General features: G+C 45.9%; 2 protein-coding genes across 3 annotated transcripts in view; one reads left to right on the top strand and one right to left on the bottom strand.

Moving 5' to 3' along the window:
* The window catches only part of LOC135388838 (nephrin-like), a 389583-nt gene that overhangs the window by 130663 nt on the left and 238440 nt on the right, over positions 1 to 20480 (bottom strand). The window lies entirely within an intron of this gene.
* LOC135387477 (uncharacterized) lies at positions 2415 to 5156 on the top strand. Of its 2 annotated transcripts, none has more exons than XM_064616655.1 (2): positions 2415 to 4872; positions 4934 to 5156. In XM_064616655.1, the coding sequence occupies exons 1-2, from the start codon at positions 2442 to 2444 to the stop codon at positions 4951 to 4953; spliced, it is 2451 nt and encodes an 816-aa protein (XP_064472725.1). In that variant the 5' UTR covers positions 2415 to 2441; the 3' UTR covers positions 4954 to 5156. The 2 variants fall into 2 exon arrangements, with proteins under 2 accessions (XP_064472725.1, XP_064472724.1); XM_064616654.1 differs by having other exon boundaries at positions 4931 to 5156.

The raw sequence follows: 20480 nt of genomic DNA, 5'->3' as shown, positions 1-20480 counted from the left end.
ATTTTACCCGCCGCTAGTATCTTGTTGTTACCTTGTGCTAGCCGCGTAGCGATGTGTGGTGACTCTGCGATTATTCCTGAGGTCTTAAGCCTTTTCCCTTTAAGTGAATTTGTGTACCCTTGTCCAGTGGTTTCTTTACACAGGGACAACGCGACTGTGTATGTAGCATTATGCAATAATTATCTGATAGCAGAAATGAGTGCCTTTTTGCCGGTTTATTAGCATGTGCTTCGCTTTTTCTTCTTTTCTTTTTTTTTTTGCAGTTATAGCTATTCAAGCAAAAGTACGTGTAATTTTTCATGGCTCTTTTCTTCTTTCACTGCTAAAGCAGAAGAAAATCACTTGGTAAAGCTGAATAGTGTTCTATCATGGAAAGTGGGTTTGTTTGTTTTTGTTTGTTTGTTTGTTAGATTTTGTTGGGTGCTCGATGACGTAAGCAGTGCTTAATCGGGCAGTTATAGGTATTGGAGCAGTCTGAGCCAGGAGTAGAAATTCCAATAAAGCACCTCTCCTTGTGCATTCCTGAGCTGCTGTGTGCGCGCGCGTGTGTGCTTTTTTCCCGGTTTGTGACGTCATCATGGCATGTTGGGGCTTGTTTAGCAGTGTTACGATTTTACCCGCCATTAGTATCTTGTTGTTATCTTGTGCTGGCCGCGTAGCGATGTGTGGTGACTCTGCGATTATTCCTGAGGTCTTAAGCCTTTTCCCTCACCGCTTAAGTGAATTTGTGTACCCTTGTCCTGTGGTTTCTTTACGACGATGCGGCTGTGCATGTAGCATTATGCAATAATTATCTGATAGCAGTTGATGGTAGTTTCTTAGCATGTGTTTAATTTTTGTAGTCATAGCTATTTTGCTATTTGAGCAGAAATGATGGTATCTGAGGGTTTAACGCTGAGGGTAGAAATTCCTGTCTGAGATGAATCTGCATTTCACTGCAACTTGTTTCATTTAAGTAATATTATTGAAATTCCACAGCCACTGTGAACAAAAAGGGATGGTTGTGCGCCTGCTCATGGAAGCAACTTGCATATCGGAATGACACGTGATGATAGCGAACTTTGCGCTCAGGTGCGGCAATGGTGTAGGCGGATGGAGCATTACGTGAAGCCAAGGGCAAGCTGCGACCTTGAACATGCAGAGCAAGTTATTTTTAGGCTATGATGACTCCTCGCACCCGTGCATGTTGGGGCATGCAGCGAGGTCGCCGCTATATAAGTGGGGAGGATGTGTAAAGAGGCAGCAGTCTTCGCATCGCTTCGGGAGTGTGCGGAGCTCGCTTCAAAAGGAAGTATTTTTCATCCACGCTCTGTGGCGCACGTTTTCTTAGTGTTGCTTCTTTTTTTTCAGTGCCTAGATGCGTGTTCTGCTTTTTTGATCCTCATGATATCGGTGATGATGAGCCATTGGAAGAGAATTCACCATCTTCTCCAGACATTTCACCTGGCACATTGCATGCTCACGTCGAGCGATCACATCCCTATGTGGACATTTCCTTCCTGCCTTTCTTTCAAACTGATAGTGCATTTCGAGGTACCGTCAAAGCGTTTGTGCTATTGGCATCTGTTCACGATCAGGGAGTAGAGGACTTGCGACAATATTTAATGAACCACCTCCACAATATAATTGCTATTTTGCGAGCGCAAAGAATACCCTTTAGATTTTGCATTTGTTCTGACGTTCTAATGATGAAAGAAAATCGAGGGGATATAACTGCACACATAGCTCATTTTATGGCGCTTGCTCGCGAAGTCTACAGCGACGGAGCTATTGCAAATACTTTGATGGACGTGATTCAGGAGTCCACCGGGCGCATTGAAAATTACCAGCGTGAGGGTAGTGGGTTTGTATCCACCGATGTCCAAAAAGTTCAAATGTGTATTTCCACTGTGAAAACTAAAAAGTTTGGATGCGATGGGGTACTTCCCACAAATTTGGCTAAACGCAGGAATGTGTTAACGAATATCCAATTACCAGCACGCAAGGAGGGTGAATGTTTTAAATACAATACACTCGCTCTCCTGCATCCACAGGAAAGGAATTCGTGGAAAAAATGTGAAAATTATGCAGCAGATTACTGGTGGCCAAGCCGCTTCCCTGTTTTATTCTCTGATCTGGATGAATTTGAAGTCCAAAACGAGATATCCGTGTATGTTTACGCCTATGTCGATCAGGGAGTGCACGTGTCGCGACCCGCAAAACTGGAATTCGAAAAGAAAATTCATCTCTTGGAGGTTGATGAGCATTTTTTTGGAATAAAGTCCCTCGAACGCTTGTTGACAACAAGAAGTAACCATTTTGTATGCGAACGCTGCACACGCTCTTTCGTGAAGGAAGAGAGCATGGCGAAACATCGACGCCTTTGCACGGACATAAACGAAATCCTGTTGGAATTTTGCGAGCAGTGAAAAAATTTTGTAGAGTTTACTAAAATACAGTACATGCAACAGTACAACTATGTCGTTGCGTTGGACACTGAGAGCGTACTCGCACCCAGTGGTGTTGGCATGCAACGTCACATTACCTCTAGCTTCTGTGCTGTGCTCGTGCATACCCATGACTCAAAGGTGATGCGCATTAGAACCCACCATGGGGAAGATGCGGCAAAGCAGTGTGTGAAGGCACTCATGGAAATGCGTGATGAAATGATTGCCTTGAACGCCTGCCCCGCTGCAATGGTGTTGAGCGATGAACAACAGGCCAAGCACAGAGCTGCTACCCACTGTGCATATTGTAAACGGGAATTCGCGGAAGACCTACCTCGTGTCCGGCATCATGATCATTCGAAGCATTGTACTGCGGGTGAGACAAATTATATCGCGACACTGTGCAACCCCTGTAACGTCGCGTGCACTACCAGAGAAAAATTGCCGATCATGGTCCACAATTTGTCTTATGATCTGGCTGGACTGTTACGGGAATTTCACGTTCTCGGGTGGAAGCGACCTCCCTTCATTGTGGCCAGCTCCATGGAAAAAATTCGTTCGTTCGAAATTGGTACCTTCCTCTTCAGAGATACCATGCAGTACCTAAATTCGTCGTTGGGGGACCTCGTGGAAACCGTCAAATCCATGGGGGGAGCCGAGTCGTTCCAATGCTTGAAGCAGGTATTTGGAGACGACTACAAAATTTTGCTTCGTAAAGGTGTGTTCCCTTACAGTTACCTTAGTTCTTTTGCAGTGTACGACGAGTTGAGTCTCCCAGAAAAATCCGCTTTTCGAAATGATCTAACTGGGGAAGATGTAAGCGATGAGGACTACCAGTACGCTGTGCATGTATTTGAACATTTTGGGTGCTCGAGTTTACGGGATTATAACACATTGTACCTGAAAACGGATGCCCTCTTACATGCAGACATAATGCAGCACTTCCGACGCCTGTGCTACAGCGCACGCGGATTGGAATTGCTTCATTGCGTTTCTCTGGCATCCTATTCGTGGCAATGCGCGTTAAATTATACAAATGCAAAATTGGAATTGATTACCGATGAGGAAATGTACAGAACCATCGAATCGGGCGTTAGAGGCGGGCTCTGTCAGGCGAGCAGGCGTCATTTGCGTGCCAATAACCCTCTGTGTAGCGGCTATGATCCTGATCAAGAGGAGGTGTACATATCATACATAGATTGCAACAATCTTTACGGATTTAGTATGATAAAGCACCTCCCTGCCGGTGATTTCGAATGGGTCGAGGATTTTAGCTCCGTGGATTTTATGCATCACCCCACGGATTCGGAGGTGGGGTATGTGTACGTATGTGACTTGGAGTATCCAAAATCTATCCACGCTCTAACGCGATACTTCCCACTGGCTCCCGAGAAGGCAGTCGTCTCGAAGGAATGGCTCTCGCCATTCCAGCGAGGGCTTCTCGAAGAATTAATGTATCAGCCTGCTAACAGCAAAAAGCTGTTGCTCACGTGCAACGACAAGGTCGAGTACGTCGTTCATTACGCGTTGCTCGCACTCTATTGTAGATTGGGCATGAGGGTGACAAAAATTCACCGAATCCTAAAATTTCGCCAGGCACCATTCCTGCGTCCCTACATCGAGGACAATGTTGCCAGGCGCGTTGCCTCGAGCACAACGTTCGAAAAAAATTTCTATAAACTCTCAAATAATGCGGTATTCGGGAGAACGCTTTTAAATAAATTTAACATGCGTGATATTCGAGTAGCCTTCGATGAGGAGACGGCGAGTCGCCTCGGGAGTCGGGCAGAATGCGTGCGGATGGAAATTTTGTCCCCAGATTGTGTCATGTACGAAATGCGCAAAAGACAAGTGCGATGCGATTTCCCGCTCCAGATTGGGTTTACGATTTTAGAACTCAGTAAATTAACCATGTACTCATTCTACTACGAAACTCTGCTGAGCAAGCTCACTTGTCCGGTGATTACCTGCTACTTTGACACGGATTCTTTGATCCTCGGCCTATTCTGCAAGGACTACGAAGATCAGTTACGAGCGATCGCCGACGACCACTTAGATTTGTCTTCCTTTGATCGGGATCATCCACTGTACAGTGAAAAGAATCGTGGAAGACTTGGGGCATTCAAAAGCGAAACTGGTAGTGTACCTATCGAAGAAGTAATATGCTTGAAAGCTAAAATGTACTCTATCAAACTAGCTGGAGAAAAGCAAATTGCAAGAGCTAAAGGGGTAAAGACAAATATTGTACGCAAGCACCTCCTCCATGAGACATACCACGATACCTTGTTCAATCACACGAGCGTATCGAATGAGCAAGTGTCAATAGTTGGAAAGAAACAGTGCATGTACACCATCAGAAATGTCAAAAGAAGTCTGATGGCATATGACGACAAGCGATACCTCTGCAATGACATCGAATCCTACCCTTACGGAAGCTGTGAATATGGTAAGTTTAAATGGATGATGCAAATAGTGAAGCTCATAACATTCTTTTTTCGCTCCAGAAGATGTGCGGGAAGAGAACTGATACTTCTGTGACATGCTGTTCTCGCGTGTGGTCTGGGACTGAGCCGTGGATGGAGAAGGACGAACGCCTGGGTGATCCACATGGTACTTATGCGAAAAACGCCATGGATGTTAATGGAAATGTCCAGTGTGCTGGAAGTGCCCCAGAGAGAACTACAATCTCTCTGAGAATGCCATGATGTGTCTAATAAATGTTGAAAACTATTTCCCGTGTTTTTCTATGTCCTTACTGTTCCGAAGTGTTGTCCTGGATTAACTAGAAAGCGTCCCAAGCCAATATGCAATTTGGGGGGGGGGGCTTGTGAGCTGGCCCAGAAATGAATGGAATTGATCAATGAGTGGTTGTCTATGCTGCGGTTGAAATTATGAAGCAATATGCGGTTGAAAGACTGTGGCCGAGTAACTAGAGAGTGGAAATGACAAATGAGTCTATCGAGCATGTATGAGAGGCAGCCAATAGGACAATCACTAGGCTTTAGAAATGAATGGAAGTGACCACCCCCGGACCAATAGACAGGTGAGCGATTTGGAAGCCTATGACTTAGAATTGAATAGAATAGATCATTTTGGTGTCTACGAGCGAGTGAGCAGATCTTGTGGCAATTAATGGTAGCCAATCACATAGAAATTAGATGGATGAAGGGGTGGAGCTGTGACCAACCAACCAGAGGACTTAGAAGTGGCTTGACCTGGATTAGAATTGGCTGGTGGATTAGAAATTCCTTGAAATGGATTAGAAAAAAGAGCGATTTGAAAGCCTATGAACCAACTTAGAATTGAATAGAATAGATAATTTTGGTGTCTATGAGCGAGTGAGCAAATGTGGCAATGAAGGGTAGCCAATCACATAGAAATTGGATGGATCACCATGAAGTGGTGGAGCCTGGATTAGACCTGGCTTGACCTGGATTAGAAATGGGTGGTGGATTAGAAATTCCTAGAACTGGATTAGAAAAAGGATGTCGTTGTGCGTAACGGCTCTATACTACTGGCGTTACCTTTACCCCAACACAAAAGGAATGGAAATTCAGCCGTTGCGTGGTTCGTGATTTATGAGCGAAGGAAACCGCAATTTACGCTTTCCCTTTCCGTCTCCTTCTCAAGATACCCGACAATGCGGAGAGGTCCCCGGAGTGGTCTCCTGAAACGATCTCCCGCGATGATTGGACAAATCGTTTGAGGAGACGAATGGGGGGCCCCCTCCGTATTGCAGACATTCTTGAGAATGAGAGAGAGAGAGTAAAAGACGTAAGTTTTTTTTTCCTATCGATCATAAATCCCGAAGGATGCAGCGGATGACTCCCGTTGCTTTTGTGTTAGTGTCAAGGTAACGCCATATTTCATTCCACGAGGATAAATATTTGCACTTTAGTGCCCCTTTAAGATAGCGCTGCGTGAATAGTGCTATTTCCGAAAACGACTGATTTGGGAAAGGCTTGTGAAAAGTGGAAGAGTACAGAGAAATATTCTAATCGCAAAAAAAAGAGAGAGAGAGAAAAAAAAAAGAAATGCGCACTGAATAGAGAAGGTAAATATATGATAAAAGTCCGGAAAAGAGCATAGATATATTCGAAACTCGAATGGAATACACTGGCGCACATCATTAAAACTGAATGTGCAGCAACAACAACTTTATTGTGAGATGGTGAATGGGGAGTTTCATCGCCAGGGGCGATACTCTACCCCATTAAAGATGATAATGCGGGGAATGAAATAATGAGCCCCTTCACAATCAGGATCGAAGCATGCACAGCAACTCGATGATGATGTGCGACAAAACGCGCAATCTTCAAGGGTGCACTATCGAGCATCGGTGCGGGCATGAACTGGGCGCGTATCACTTAAAGCTAAGGTCGAAGCCCCCCTCCCTAAAAAAAAACGCTCCCACATGCTTTCTTATGATGCATCCAATTATTTATAATTTAATTTAATAACCAAGATTTTGGCTGCTGTGACAGCCGTATTAATCGCTTCCAGTCTATGTTGTACCAAGCAATCGAGCCACCGATTCTATCTAAATCTTGCTGATTACGCTTTATCTCATATCAGTCGTTAATCACCTGTATCTCGGTCACAGACCCTTGCATACGTCATTGTGAAACTGAAACCAGACGTGAATAAAATACGTTTCGTTTTTCTTCTTTTGGCTCTGCTGGATGCAATTTTGCATATGGTATTTATACGTCAGTTACAGCGCAATACAACTGTAATCTCAAAATCAGTCGACAGCTCAAGACTGTTCCTCTAAGAGCCACGTCATGGTTAGAATTCGTACTAGCTATTGTTGGAGTGCTTTAGGTAACATGCCATGGGTTAGGTAACACGAGCGCTTAGGACCGCTTTAGGTAACACGCTTCTTATACAGGTTGTTTTTTAGCCTTTAGAGAGTATTATAAAAAAGATATGAGAGCAGCATAGAAGTCGTTTTTGCAGTTGAGTTCTACGGCCATGCGGACATCCTCTCGAAGAAAGTGTGCAACTACAAGATGACTAATTACCTAAAATTCATTAATTAATCATTGTAATTAGGGGATTTCGGGCAAAAGTGGGATAACAAATTGAGAGATTATCCTAGTTCCAAGCCATTTCACATTTAACAAATCCTGAAACACACATCTGTGATAAAATATCCATCCTAGAATTTTGATATGCAAATGAGCCGAAACCGAAACTGAGGCGACGGCGGGAACTCAAGGAGTGCTGCGCTCATTGCGCGTCAGAGGGCCACGTGGTTTGGAGCGATGGAGATGATTGGAGCAGGTGCCGCTCAGCTGGCCAGAAAAACCGCTTTCCGGCCCAAATTAGCCTCCATCGGCGAAAGTGATGCGCTCCTCAGGCACGCTTCTTCGATATCGGCTCGTTTGCATACCGAAATGGATGGATTTCAACGAGGATTGTCCCCCGTTCTGTTATCTCGGTTTTGCCCGAAATTGCGTAATTAAAGAGGTAATTAACGAATTTCAGGATATTAGTCATCTTGTAGTTACATACTCTCTTCCAGGGCATGTCCGCCAGGCCGTAGAACTCAACTGCAAAAACAACTCTATGCTGCTCTCATAGCATTTTTATAAAAAAATCTAAGGACTAAAAAAAAAAGCAACACGCACACACCCTGTATGCTACCCGAAGCAGTTGTAATGAGGTGACGATGAACAAGCCATATTTGTCAGCAGAAATCTGCACATCGCGCTTTCTTCGCGTGCCAGCTTGCACATCGCACTTTTCCTTTAAATATTTACCGGTGACGTAGAAGGAAAGAGAAAGAAAGGAGAACCTTGTTGCGTGAACAAAGAGAATCCCCCCTCCGAAAAAAAAGAAAGAAAAACAAAACTCAAATTGGGAGTAGGTTTACACGTAAGGTAGACATACAAAAGGAGCAATTAGGCGTGCCCCTATTTACATAGTCTGTGACGGCATATTCAATCTTGTGTTTGACCCTTTTTCTCATTCTCTTGGCCCTTTCACCCCTATGTAGTCGCCTGAAAATAATGAGTGCGCGTATGGCTGTAAGTAAAGGGCATTTGTGGAAATATTGGAAAGCTGCTCGATTTCGTAAAAAAAAAGGTGAGGGGAATATTTTATTAGAGCGAGACCAAGAGGAGACCAAGAGAGGAACCAGAAGAGGGGACCAAGGTCGGCATTTCAGGTGGCTATTCCATAAAAAAAAGAAAAAAAAAGAAAGCATGGGGTGGGACTGCTGGAGCGCGCATCTCAGAGGGCTTCCGATGTATTCTTTTTTGAATACCTTTAACTGACATTTTATTTCCGATTCTCTGCTGTGTTGGCAGCTCTGTTTGAAATATCTTTTCTCCAGATTCGAGCCCGCCGTCGGTGTCTCTTTGGGCCTCTTGCTTTAGCCAAATGGCGTTCATTCTGAACAATGAACCAACCATATGGCAGCACTGAACGCATCCTGCGCACACGCTTCCTCTCGAGCAAATTCACGCAACGGTTACTGGAGCGGGAAATGACCTACGACATTTGTGTAAACGTCCTCGTCATTTCTTTGTAAACGTGACGCATGAGGTCATAACCATCCTTTTGCCGACTCTACGTGAGGAGAATGCACATCGGATTTATTTCGAAGTTCCTCTGCGTCTAAAGTGCGAGGCCACCCGTAAAACGGCGGCGGTCTATTTTTCGTTTTTGTGGGGGATGGGGGAGGGGATATACTTATTAGAACAAAGAAAAAAAGGAGGAAAGGCTTCACCGCGTAACTGGTGTGCTCTGCTAAAAAGACAGCTCTGTGGTAACGGGTAGGATGAAACGATGAAATTAGAAACACAATCCTCACTCTGACGAAAGCAGCACATCTTGGCTCAATATTGGCTGAATATTGGCCCGCCCAATATGGGTCCAATATTGGATGTTGTGCTGCTTGGGGAGGCTCGTGATAATAGAGAGTGATAGGACGCGTTAAGTAGCGGCTCTGCAGAGCGCGCTCTCGCTACGGAGCTTCTGCTGAGGGGGGTTTTAAGTCAAACGAATATTGTGTGTGCACGTGATGTGCGCACTTTGCGTGTGCAAAGCACCTCTACACCTCAGGGTGTCACTGAATGTTCTTTTCCGGAAGAGCCGTCCTCCGATCGGGCTGTCTGCAGCGTGAAAAAAGATTAATTAAGGTGCAGGTGGGTCCAACCGGAGAGGAGGGTGGAGAGCGCGAGGAGCTCTCCGACATGTGTGTAGGAGTGCGGGAGCGTCACACTCCGCAAAACGAGATGTCCCGTTTAGTAAAAAGAAGCGCGCTCCGGAGGCCATACTTAGATAACGTCATGGCAAAGCTATCGCAGCTACCGGAATCAATTGCATCGTACATGTCTCAGAATCTTATCTGTTGATAGGGTGGGGAATAGATACGGTACTTCGGAAGCCACGACACCGCTTGTCACGACGGAACACCCTAGTCTTCATCATCATCGATATAAAGTTCATTTTCTTAAAATTCCGTGTTAGCGCCGCGAAGCAACTGTGGCTATGAGCGGCGTACAGACGTGAACAGATGGAGAGAGGACAGCAGGAAGGAGTGGGGGACAGTGGGGCTAGTATGCATCCTGGGCCGGCTTCAAGGGGAACTGTGCCGACATTCGTCTGGAAAGACTACCGCGGAAGCCCAGGGAAGACCTCAGACAGCACAGCAGGTGGTAGGATTCGAACCCGTGTCACCTCCCAGTCTCGGCGTGGAAAGCGAACATCCTAACCACTGCTCCACGCGAGCTCGTCGAATATATATAAAGTGCCTTGCTTAAGAAACTCTCATGATCTGTGAAATTGTATAATAATTCATAATTGAGAGTGTATTTACATGTAAGGTGAGTCTGTCCATAATTGTGTGGCTCCATGCTGCACATGTCGCAGGGCATCCGCAGGACTGCGGATAATTTCGACCACCGGGGTTCTTTCGACGTACGCCGGAAACATCCGACACACGGTGCTGGAAGCAGTGTTTACCTCCCCTCGGCTAGGATTGTAACCGCGATCTTGAGCTCAGCAACACCTAAGCGATGACGACATTTGACCATAGAACTCTCATAATAACTAGAAACCATGCCAGCGAAGAGGAGCATCTCAACATGTGAGCCGCCATGATCGATACGGTAGCCCTAGCGTGTTACGAACGGTGGCACCTACGAGTCCCCTGCGCTGTTGTTTCATGTTGCAGCACTCGTTCCCTAGAGAATCCAAGCGCTTTCTCCTTCCTTTTCTTTTTCGTTTTCCCCTTCCCCCTTTTCTTTTTTCCGGAATAGCAAGCCGGCTCTTTGCCTGGCTAACCTTTCCTTTCTTTTTTTCTTAATAAACATATCCCCCCCCAAGCGCACAGGTGACGGCAGACAAAACAAACACACTTCGCACACGGCATGGCACGCGGAGCAGAGCGGAAGCGACTTGGATACCGTGGAAAGGCTGTGGCGGAATCCGGCCCAATCCAAAATATCGATCGTAGCGCCTACCGGACTTGGACATTGGGAGAGGGTCTTGCCTCGGTACAACCCCTTTGTTCTCCCCCATCACTCTCTCTCCCAGCTTTTCTTTTAGCCTTTCTATTTATGATTTCTATGCGTTTGACGAAACGTGCGCGAGTGCCCGTGGCGGGAACCACGGAGGTGCGGGTTCGAAGCCCGCCTGCGGCACCCGCTGACTTTTCGGCAAATGTCGTGTTTTAGATGTTCGTACATGTTGTTAAAATGCGTACCGCTTAATTGCGTTAACTTTTTAATGCGCGTGGCGGAGCGTATAGGAATTGTTAACGCGCGTGTAAAGGCAATAGTGTGGGCAAGTTGGTACATCACGATTGAGAAAAAACGGGGCGTATAAAATTTAGAACTGGGACAAGTACTGTACGTGTACGTGTCTCTCTCTCTCTCTTCTTTTTTATTGGTGCGTATTTTAGTTCTCGTTAGTCTTCCGGCACTTTTCGCAGTTGACACTATCAAGTGTTCCCAGGAATAGCTAGCGCGTTAACGTCCAGAACAGTGTCAGATATCTCTGCCACATTGAATAGATATAAAGGGCTCTACTTTAAATCGCACGTCATTATACCATTTGTTTGTGAAATCTCCGTAGGTCATAGGCCAGGTTAGAGTAACGTGTCCTCTCAAGCTATGAAACTCTTAGTTTGTTTGCTGCGTGCGTTCTACACTCTAAGAAAACAAAGAAAAAGAACAAAAAAACAAACAGGCAGTCCTAACAAGCAGTCTAGGAGCTTCAACAGGTGAAGACACTTCATCGGCACCTGATGAAGTGCCGATTCTGCACCAAAGCTCGTCGTTAAAACAAACAACAAAGCAAACTTTAACAAAAACAAACAAAAACTTTATTTTGTGATTATGATTGGGGAGTTTGGTTGCCAGGGGCGACATTCTAACCCCCCATTGCTGGCGGTAATGTGGTGAAATGTCACAGTCACCTCACAGTGAGGACCGAATGTCAGAAGTGCTTTGAGGGCAGAGCGTTGGGGGGCTGGATTTGGCACCTGATGGGCCAAGCAATTTTGACAAAGCGAGGGGTCGAGAATCCAGCGACGCGAATTAAGAGACGCGGAAAGTGTGGTTCGGAAAGGTTGATAATGCGGGCAATGAAGAAGGATGTGTCCTAGACATTCTTCCAGGTGACCGCAGTGACAGCATCTGTGAGAGTCAACTTATCTCAGGCGGTAATGCCACTGAGCTGGAAAAGGCACATTGTGTCGTATGTCGTATGCTCCTAACCATTTGAATTTTATTCTGACTACCTTCTTCGTGGATTTCACGGCGTTTTGTATTTCGTTATATTTACTTAAAAGAGGAGAAGTAAACTAGGGAGTAATCACAGCTTCTATAGTCTCTTAGATCGCACTTTCTTCCCATTTTAGTCCCATGCCCCTGAAATTTACTCTCCATCACTTCGAACAGTCCCTAAACTTCCCTTAACTTTTCATTTGTTTACTTCCGAAAGGGACTAAAGACCGTCTCACTGTATCTATAGTCCTACTACTCTATTACTACTACTACTCTTACGCTTATTTTTTTCTACTCTACTCTTACGTTTACTACTACTCTACGTTTTTACTATTCTTTTTTTTTTCTTTGAGTGTACGACGTCTCACACATTTGTGATGTCGTCATTTTTAAACGTTAGCTGTATAGGATCAACCACAGCCTAGGCTAGCCACCAGTAGCTTTACACAACCACGTGACCAGCGGCATGGCCGAGTGGGCTAAGGCGTCCGCTCGTTGGTGGTAACCAAGGTCGTGCAGAAGACTGGGAGGTGGTGGGTTCGAATCCTACCGCCGGCTGTGCTGTCTGAGGTTTTCCCTGGGTTTTCCGAAGACTTTCCAGACGAATGTCGGCACAGTTCCCCCTGAAGTCGGCCCAGGACGCATACTAACCCCCCTGTCCCCCACTCCTTCCTGCTATCCTCTCTCCGTCTGTCCACATCTGTACGTCGCTCATAGCCACAGTTGCTTCGCGGCGCTAACACCCAATCAAAAAAAAACACAACCACGTGACAGTGACCACGTGGCACAAGGTGTACGGCCAACATTGGCCATATGAAGCTACCGCCAGTTCTAGTCCAATTACTATGAATGGTCCGATTCTTAGAGATATATCCTTTTTTTTCCTATTTTGCTCTTGTGGAGTCACCGGTGGTGCTCAACTGCTATGCATTAAGGCGATCTGACTTTGCACAATATAAAAAAAGTAGTACTCATAAATAAGGAAGGATAGAAACAGGGTATACGTAAAATGAAGCATACAAAATCTCAACCTCGTACACTATCTTTTATTGCATCAATTCATTCATGGTATATCACTCTCGAACCGCGCCACCGTCTCGTGGTTACTGTAGAGGACAGGACAAATCGTTCCCGAAGTGGGGCAGAGCGCGTAAATAAATGACGAAACAATGAGGTAGAAATATCTAACACTGTCAGCAAAGAAACCGAGAGGAGAGCCCGTAACATAAGGGACCAGCGTTAGCCGGGTGGAGATATGTTTGTTTCATGGTCCGTGCCTCGATGCAGAAAAAAAGAGCGGGGCCGTATAATGTCGACATAGCTCGCGGTAAACACCAAGATAGAAAGCTCGGTCTTAGAAGATGAAAGATAGCCGCGTGGGGAATGAAAACGAAGGAGATATACGGGTTTCCTATGGAGGTCACTGCAATGGGGAACTAAGATGGACGATGTCATTGTGGCGTCCAAGGGAGCAAGATGCAACAAAGTACGCTGCCGTAGGGAGGGTGATAGGAGCTTTGCGTTAAGCCATGCGACGATAGGCGGCTTTCACGTTCCCTGCTTGCTGTCATTATGTCGCGTATGGCTTAGAGGAAAGTGTGCTTTTGTTTCGCTGATCGGCGCAACATCACTCGGTTTGTAACGTCAGCGACCCGAATAAGTTGTGTAGATCTGAGTACAGACATTGTACCCATTTAGTAAGCCACGTGTCCCACTGGCTTTCGGGCCCGATCCACCCGTGCCATCCAGGCGAAGAGAACAGGGCTTGCCACGTCCACAGGTTTATTCCACCACACTTGGAACTGTCTCGCTTCGTGCTTGAAATCCGCCACTCGTTGGGGGTTCGTGATGGAGGTTGGGAAGTGGTGAGCTCGAATCTTATACCACTGGCTGCTCTGTCCTAGATTTTCCCTGGGTTTTCCGGAAGACTTTTCAGACGTACAGTTCTCCTATCAGAGTTGTGCCTAACTTGTTACAAGTAACTCGTTACTTGGTAACGGTTACTTTTTTTGGTAACGAAGTAACGATTCAGTTACTTTTTAAAAAATAGTAATAGTAACGGAATCAGTTACAAAAATTGGTAACTCGTTACTGACGTTATTCGTTCCTTTTCTTCAGCGCGGGGGAGCACATTTTGGCACTCCGTGTGGCGCAATGCGTGGACCTGCGTGACCCACGACCACGTGTGACTCATTGCAGTCCCTCATTGGATGTGTTGTTGACGTGCTGAATCGTCTCAAACGAAGGCCCTTGTCTTTTCTCTTGTTTCCGCAATCTCCGACCATCACTCCATCCCAAGAATGGGCACCAATTGTGCTATATGGCTACAAAAAACGCCTTTCGACTTCTAGCATTTTCTTGTCTTTGCTAAGCTTCTGAGCGCCTTAAATTATGGTGCAGCCCCTCGTCTGTTTTTGGGAACCTTTGGTGATCGGTGGCACGAAAACCGGTGTATTTTCTTGTGTTTTCATAACCTCCGATCACCCCCACTTCGGCAGCAGATGTCTTCGCACGAAAGAGAACGAAGATCACTTATGTAAATTTCGAGTATCAGCTTCTTGTGAAGTGCAATTTCTCATTAATAACGAGGTGAAGGCAAGTGAGGGCATGTTTGTTGGCTCCTTTAACTATGCGGCGGTAACGTAAAAGTAACTAGTAATCTGTGAGTAACGAGAGCTCGTTACTTTTGTATGTTGGTAACGAGTAACGTATTTAGTTACTTTTTCCTGAAGTAACGGGTAACGGTATTTAGTTCCTATTTTTTTGTAACGGGCACAAGTCTGTCTCCTATACTGTTTCTTGGAGGTGTTAGTATACACCCTAACGTGCGTTAGTTCTGGTACCGCCCAATTACACCCTAAAGGGTGTTTAGAATTTAACAGTGATATAGAAGTCTATCCAGAACGCATACTAACCCACTGTCTCCCACTCCTTCCTGCTGTCCTCTCTCCACCTGCCCAAATCTCAACACCGCTCATAGCCACAGTTGCTTCGTGGCTCTAACACGGAATTAAAAAAAAAACAAGACCGGAATGGCATGTGATGCGCTAACGTGCGATCTGTTACTCTTACGAGTCGTTGCAGCACGCAAGAACTCCGCTTGTGACGAGGGAGTTAAGGTGTTGCTATAGAGACAATCCACATTCCCACAGTACTCAGGTGGTAAATTATTGCATTATTGTGATTAACGTCCGTACTATGATCCAATTTGCTTATAAGTTGTTATCACACAACAGCCACACAAAATTTGCCCTTGTTCGTGTCACAACTAACGCCCGGATGCGCCCAGACCATCACTTACTGCAAAAGGTGGAATTTAAGCCTTTAATGCCACCTGTAACAGCTGCCTCGCCGTGAAAAGCGTTTGACAAAGGCCACCTCGGTTGAAAACTTCCAAACAACGGCGAGAGGGAGGGAGGGAGGGAGGGAGGTCATAGTTAATGGCCTCCTCTTAACTGAGAAACTCTGATCGATTGATCATAGAGAGAAAGAGAGAGAGAAGAACTCGTGTCATTAGCTATGCAAAGCAGAGACGGAGATCTGAAACTTGCTTGAAAAGGAGGCGAGCACTCACATAAAGAGTTTGGGGGCAATAGGTTTTCACACAAGAGCTAGGAGCCACACCAGGGAATGTTCTGTTACATGATCCCCAAGACCATGCGGTGTTATAGAAAGCGGTGTGCATAGTTTCCAGTTTAAGCTATTGTTAGAAATTTAGGAAGAGTGGCTTTTGACGTCATTGTAGCGTGCTCGCAAGCAAGTATAACAGCGCAACGTCTTAGGCGAACACCTTTAATTCTTGTCGGGGAACTTTCAACCGTAGGGCGTCAATATTTGCGAGCAACGACTTTGATGCGGCAACCTGTGGGCCAACCTACGCGACAGCGGGTGTGTTTACAATGCCTTCATTGGATACAGACGCCAGAGCTCCCGAAGGTTAATCGGACAGAGGCTAGCGTGAGACCGAGGCAAGTTAGGTTGAATGCAAAAACCTTTACTCTTATAACGGTCGGTGGCGGACCTGTAGAGGGGACAGGACCCTGCGGCAGCAGAAGCAGTCACACGACACACAAAGGGCAGCACCTAAGGCGGCACCAGCGAAAGCCATAATTCATGGCTTTACGTCGCGAGACAACTGTGGTCATGAGCGACGACTCATAACCATGACGCGACTCATGACCAACTCATGCTCATGACGACTCATGCCCACCTGGGGCGTGCGCTGAACCCTCAACACACAGCATACCGTATTTAACGTCCCTCGCGGAAGACGGCGTGTCAAAGCAACTTGTACCCTGCCACCAGGTTTCTGACGTTCATGGCCGGGTTCAAACCCGCAACCCTGGAATGAGTAGGCGAGCACCGCTACCAACAAAGCCACCGAGGCCGGTAAGGCCTAAACTAAATACGAAGAAAATAATTTTCAGCTTATCGGATTCAATGTCTAGATCTATGTGGAGCAGGTTGGGTGCTTACGTTTGTTTCTAAACGACGATATATTGGCGGGAAAAAAATTAAATAAAAATTAATGAGCGCCTCTAGTAGGGCTTCGGCGCCTGCTACGGAAGCGTTTAATTAATGGAAGGGAAAAGGCAGGCCTCTCCTCTTCTGTCAACTTACCTACGCACCTTACCTACCTGCCTCGCCTACTTACATATCTACTCACCGTGCGATTTCAGACTCTTGCAAAGGACGAATTTCTCTAAAGGAAGGGAAAGAGCAAGCGTTCGGTCCTTTTCCGTAAACAAACTTGTCCATAACGAAAAAAGCCGGAACCGGATGGAACCGGATTATGCCGGCCACACTTTATCACGTCGACATCCACTAACCTAAATACCCTATCTAAATAGCTTCCTGCAAACAGAGTATACATGTCCGCCAAAGATTGAACCCATTTTCCCCTTTCCGACAGCTCCAGGGGATCCGTTGGAGTAGCCCAACGGAGCTCGCTCTTTCGAAGCTACAGAAATCATTAGCGGCTGTCTCGACCACATTTGGCGAACTCCCAAGATAACCACACAGGCGAGTAGAGAAGTAACCCATTCATCAAACCCGCAACACCTCTCGGTGTCCGTCTCTCCCCTCTTGGCTTGGTTATCGGAAAGAGACATGATGAAAGCGTCCGGCTTCTAATTCAACCCGCAGCCAATGAGCGTGACCAAGACTGATTGGCTAAAGAAAACGGGGGGTTTCGCTATTGCGTGAGGCCCAACAGAAATGTATGGCACAAAACTCGACGGTGTGATCGGAACGACCCTGTGGTTATTATCGTAAGGCTCGTCGTCCAGTCAGTGGGCGAGATGTGTGCCGAGAGAGTTCCGCGGTCGAGGTCCGTTTTCGGGATGATGAGGCGCTAGGGAGATGAAAGGAGCTGAATCGATGAACGTGCGGGGGTCACTCGCACTGCTCCTCGTGGCTCGGGATTGCCGCTTGGGGACGAGGTTCCTGCGTTCGTATATTCGTGCGGCTCGGTCGCTGATGAAACTACGGAGCGGCGCCAAAGTATGACTGATGATGTTCCAGTAATTTAGATAATTAGCGTTTTCCTTCCTATGGTTTCTTTATTGACGTATCCTGTCTCGACGGTCTACGTAAGGCAGGGGGATAGTATAGCACCTGCCCCAAAGATATCTTTGCCTCGTCTAATTAAGAGAGGCATACCGTAACGGTTACTTACGAAACGGGCCATGTCTTCGAATCTGCACTCAAGCGAAATTGGCAACATACCAATAACAGGGAATGAAATATTGGAAAAAGGGCCAGGCGTCCGTGTTATCCTTCCAGAGAGAGAGAGAGAGAGGAGGACGAGAAGAGGAAAGAAAATAAATAATAAAGACGACGCACAACTTCACTTTTAAGCTTTACGTTCTTGTTCCCCTTTTTCCACGAACCGGTGAAGTACTCATTCGACTTCCCGAATTACGTGTTATTTTACTTTTACTGAGCGAGAGTGCCCTTAGCGAGCCATTGGATTACGGCTGAGCTCTTAAAACCTGATGAGAAAAAAAGAAAGGCGAGATGGTGAACTCAAGAGGAGAAGCCATAGAGCAGCACGTACTTTGAAACATGGCCTTTTCTTGTTTCGTCTCATTATCGAGGTATAATTTATCGCCGAATATAGTGCTTATGAAGTTACCGCTGCGTCTTTGCCGTTCTTCGGACACAGCACTCGCTAGTATCTTTGTTGTTGTTTTTCAGTTCCCACTTTTTGCCCCAACATCTTAGAGTTGCCATTTTATTATTTCGTCTGGTTGGTTCTGTAGCGTCATCGCGCCATGAATGAGAAAAACAAATGGAACATTCAGCCTTCACAAAAACTCCTCTTGAGATCAGTGCTCGGTTTTATTTTACTATCTTCCGTGCACACCTGACAGAACTGCCGACGCGCATGCGCCCTACCTGTGGCACCTAGAGTGGTTTCAGTCGACGGCTGTGTTGCATTTAACCTCCACCGGTCAGGGCTCACAACCTACCAATGCGGTTTGCGCCAACAGTGGATCAGTCCCATCTTGCCTATACAGGGTGTCCCAGAAGACGTGTCACTGAATTAAAATTAAAAAACTACGCCACCTAGAATCATGCGGTCAACGCCATTTGTTCTTACTTGGTTTTTGCCACTTCTCGATGTGAATGTCATGTAACGTAAGTTTAATTATGCAAATTTTTGCGATCTGAGTTCGGAAATTTGCCAAGTAAAGGTCACTTTTTTACCCCACCAATATAAAGAGCTTGCCCAATTTACTCAAATTCATGATAATTGATAGTGATATTCAGGAGCTATGCATTTTAAAAAATAGCCGAACATCTTGCTTTTCAGAGCACCCGAGCATATCGCGCGACGACTTTTTGAGCGCAGTTGCTGTCAGTCCGACGGAAGGAGGTCGCAAACCCAGCCCACAGAGTGATAGTAGAAAACGTGACAGCTCCTGAAATTGGGAGAGGGAAGGCATGATCTCAGGGGAAGCCGGACGTGATAAGCCATGCCTGTGTTATCTCTTTCTACGATGCCGGTGTGGGCTGGCTTACCAACCTCCTTTCGTCGGACTGACAACGATTGCGCTGAAAAATTGGTCGCGCGCTATCCGCTGGAAGCTCCGTAGGGCACGATGTTCGGCTATTCGTGGTTTTTTTTTTTTTCAATTTTTTTCCGATGGGATAGCTCCTCAGTGTTCCTGTCAATTATCATTAATTTGAGTAAATTTGGCACGCTCTTCACATTGATGAGGTAAAAAATTGACATTTACTTGGCAAATTTCCGAGTTCAGTTCGCAAAAATTTACATAATTAAACTTACGTTACATGGCATTCACATCAGGAGGTAGCAAAAACCAAGTAAGAACAAATGCCGTTGACCGCATGATTCTACGTGGCGTAGTTTTTATTAAAATTCAATTACACGTTTTCTGGGACACCCTGTATAGAGTCTATATACGCCGTATAGTAAGAACAAATGCCGTTGACCGCATGATTGTAGGTCGTGTAGTTTTTTTATTATAATTCAATTACACGTTTTCTGGGACACCCTCTAACAAGGTTTCGCACAGGATTTCGTTGGAGTGGTGAGTGACATCTGTTTTAACTGGCTACTATATACCATATATGTTCATAGAAGATTCATATGAGAGAAAAAGTATGTGGGGAGGATAGCGGTTGTTGGGAAATTCTTCGATATCTGAATGTATTCGGTTCTGTCACATCGCCATTGCCCTTCAACCGGAGATTGCACTGCACGTAACGGACGTCTGTCGGGATTATTCTACTGCAGCTTCTAGGATATCTCGAAGGCAACAATACTTTAGTCCATATGTGACTTTCCAAAAAGCCTGGACACCACACAGGACGCACCGATTCTACGCGAACAAGAGCATTGCTGAGCAACTTAACAATCGACTTCGAACAGTTCGCGCCTTCATAAAATTTTTGTTGAAAACACACCTTCCGTCGAGCGAGTCGTATACACCAGAAATTTTTCACGCTTTTAGAGTGGGCCGTTTTTTAGCCACGGGCGGATGAAATCGCCTCCCCGTTCTTCCTTCCTCTCGCGTTCCTCCTTTTGCTTCTTGACTGCTACACGAATGCTACAGAATGTCTTAAAATCCTGTTATTGAGAACCGAAAGAGTTCCAAGCAGAGAGAAAAAAAGAGCTGCAGATGAGGGGAAACTTCATAAAATAGAACATAATTAACGCCATGGAAGAGTCTATGTAGGGTTGATTTGATTGTGAGAGATTGACGTTATATATCTGTACATGGCACATTAAATCTTTCATTGCTGGTTTGAGCCTTGTCTTGTGCTGTTCGATTTGTGTTCTGTC

This window comes from Ornithodoros turicata, chromosome 3 (genome assembly GCF_037126465.1).
Source record: "Ornithodoros turicata isolate Travis chromosome 3, ASM3712646v1, whole genome shotgun sequence".
NCBI lineage: Eukaryota > Metazoa > Arthropoda > Arachnida > Ixodida > Argasidae > Ornithodoros > Ornithodoros turicata.
Note: the sequence above shows the minus strand (reverse complement) of the source record. Positions and strands in the feature narration are given on the sequence as shown.